At 74.8% G+C, this 599-nt stretch overlaps 1 protein-coding gene across 1 annotated transcript; it reads left to right on the top strand.

The window, feature by feature from the left end:
- Positions 1–4: 4 nt before the first annotated feature.
- BOLA1 (bolA family member 1) lies at positions 5–593 on the top strand (the record flags this gene model as incomplete). The annotated part of the gene is made up of 1 exon (XM_027706929.1): positions 5–593. A coding segment is annotated over one exon (360 nt), but the record flags the coding sequence as incomplete, so codon positions are not given.
- Positions 594–599: the final 6 nt, after the last annotated feature.

Genomic DNA, 599 nt, shown 5'->3' with positions numbered 1-599 from the left:
GGGGGGGCCCCTGGCCCGGGCCATCCGCGACAAGCTGACGGCGGCCCTGCAGCCCACCCACCTGGAGGTGCGGGACGACTCCCCCCGCCACGGGGGCCCCCCCGGCGCCGAGACGCATTTCGGGGTGCTGGTGGTGAGCGGGCGCTTCGCGGGGCTCCCCCCGCTCCAGCGGCACCGCCTGGTGCACGAGGCGCTGCGGGACGAGCTGGCCGGGCCCCTGCACGCCCTGCAGATCGTCGCCCGCACCCCCGAGCAGTGGCAGAGCGACCCCCAGGCCCCCCCGGCGCCCCCCTGCCTGGGGGGCTCCAAGCGGGACAAGGAGAAGAAGAAGGAGGAGGAGGAGGCGGCGGCCGGGCAGCAGTGACAGCAACGCGGGGAGGGGAGGGACTGGAGGCCCACCCTGGTGTCAGCATGGGACCCCCAGGACCCCCACCCTGGTGTCAGCGTGGGACCCCCAGGACCCCCACCCTGGCGTCAGCATGGGACCCCCACCCCGGTGTCAGTGCAGCAGGAGGGGGGGGCAGAAATATGGGGCTGATCCCCCATCCCCTGCCCCCCCACGTCATCTCCAGCCCCCCCATATCGCACTCAACCCCCCC

Source organism: Neopelma chrysocephalum, unplaced genomic scaffold (genome assembly GCF_003984885.1).
Source record: "Neopelma chrysocephalum unplaced genomic scaffold, ASM398488v2 Primary Assembly neopelma1_84063, whole genome shotgun sequence".
NCBI lineage: Eukaryota > Metazoa > Chordata > Aves > Passeriformes > Pipridae > Neopelma > Neopelma chrysocephalum.
This window is presented reverse-complemented; position numbering and strand designations above follow the sequence as displayed.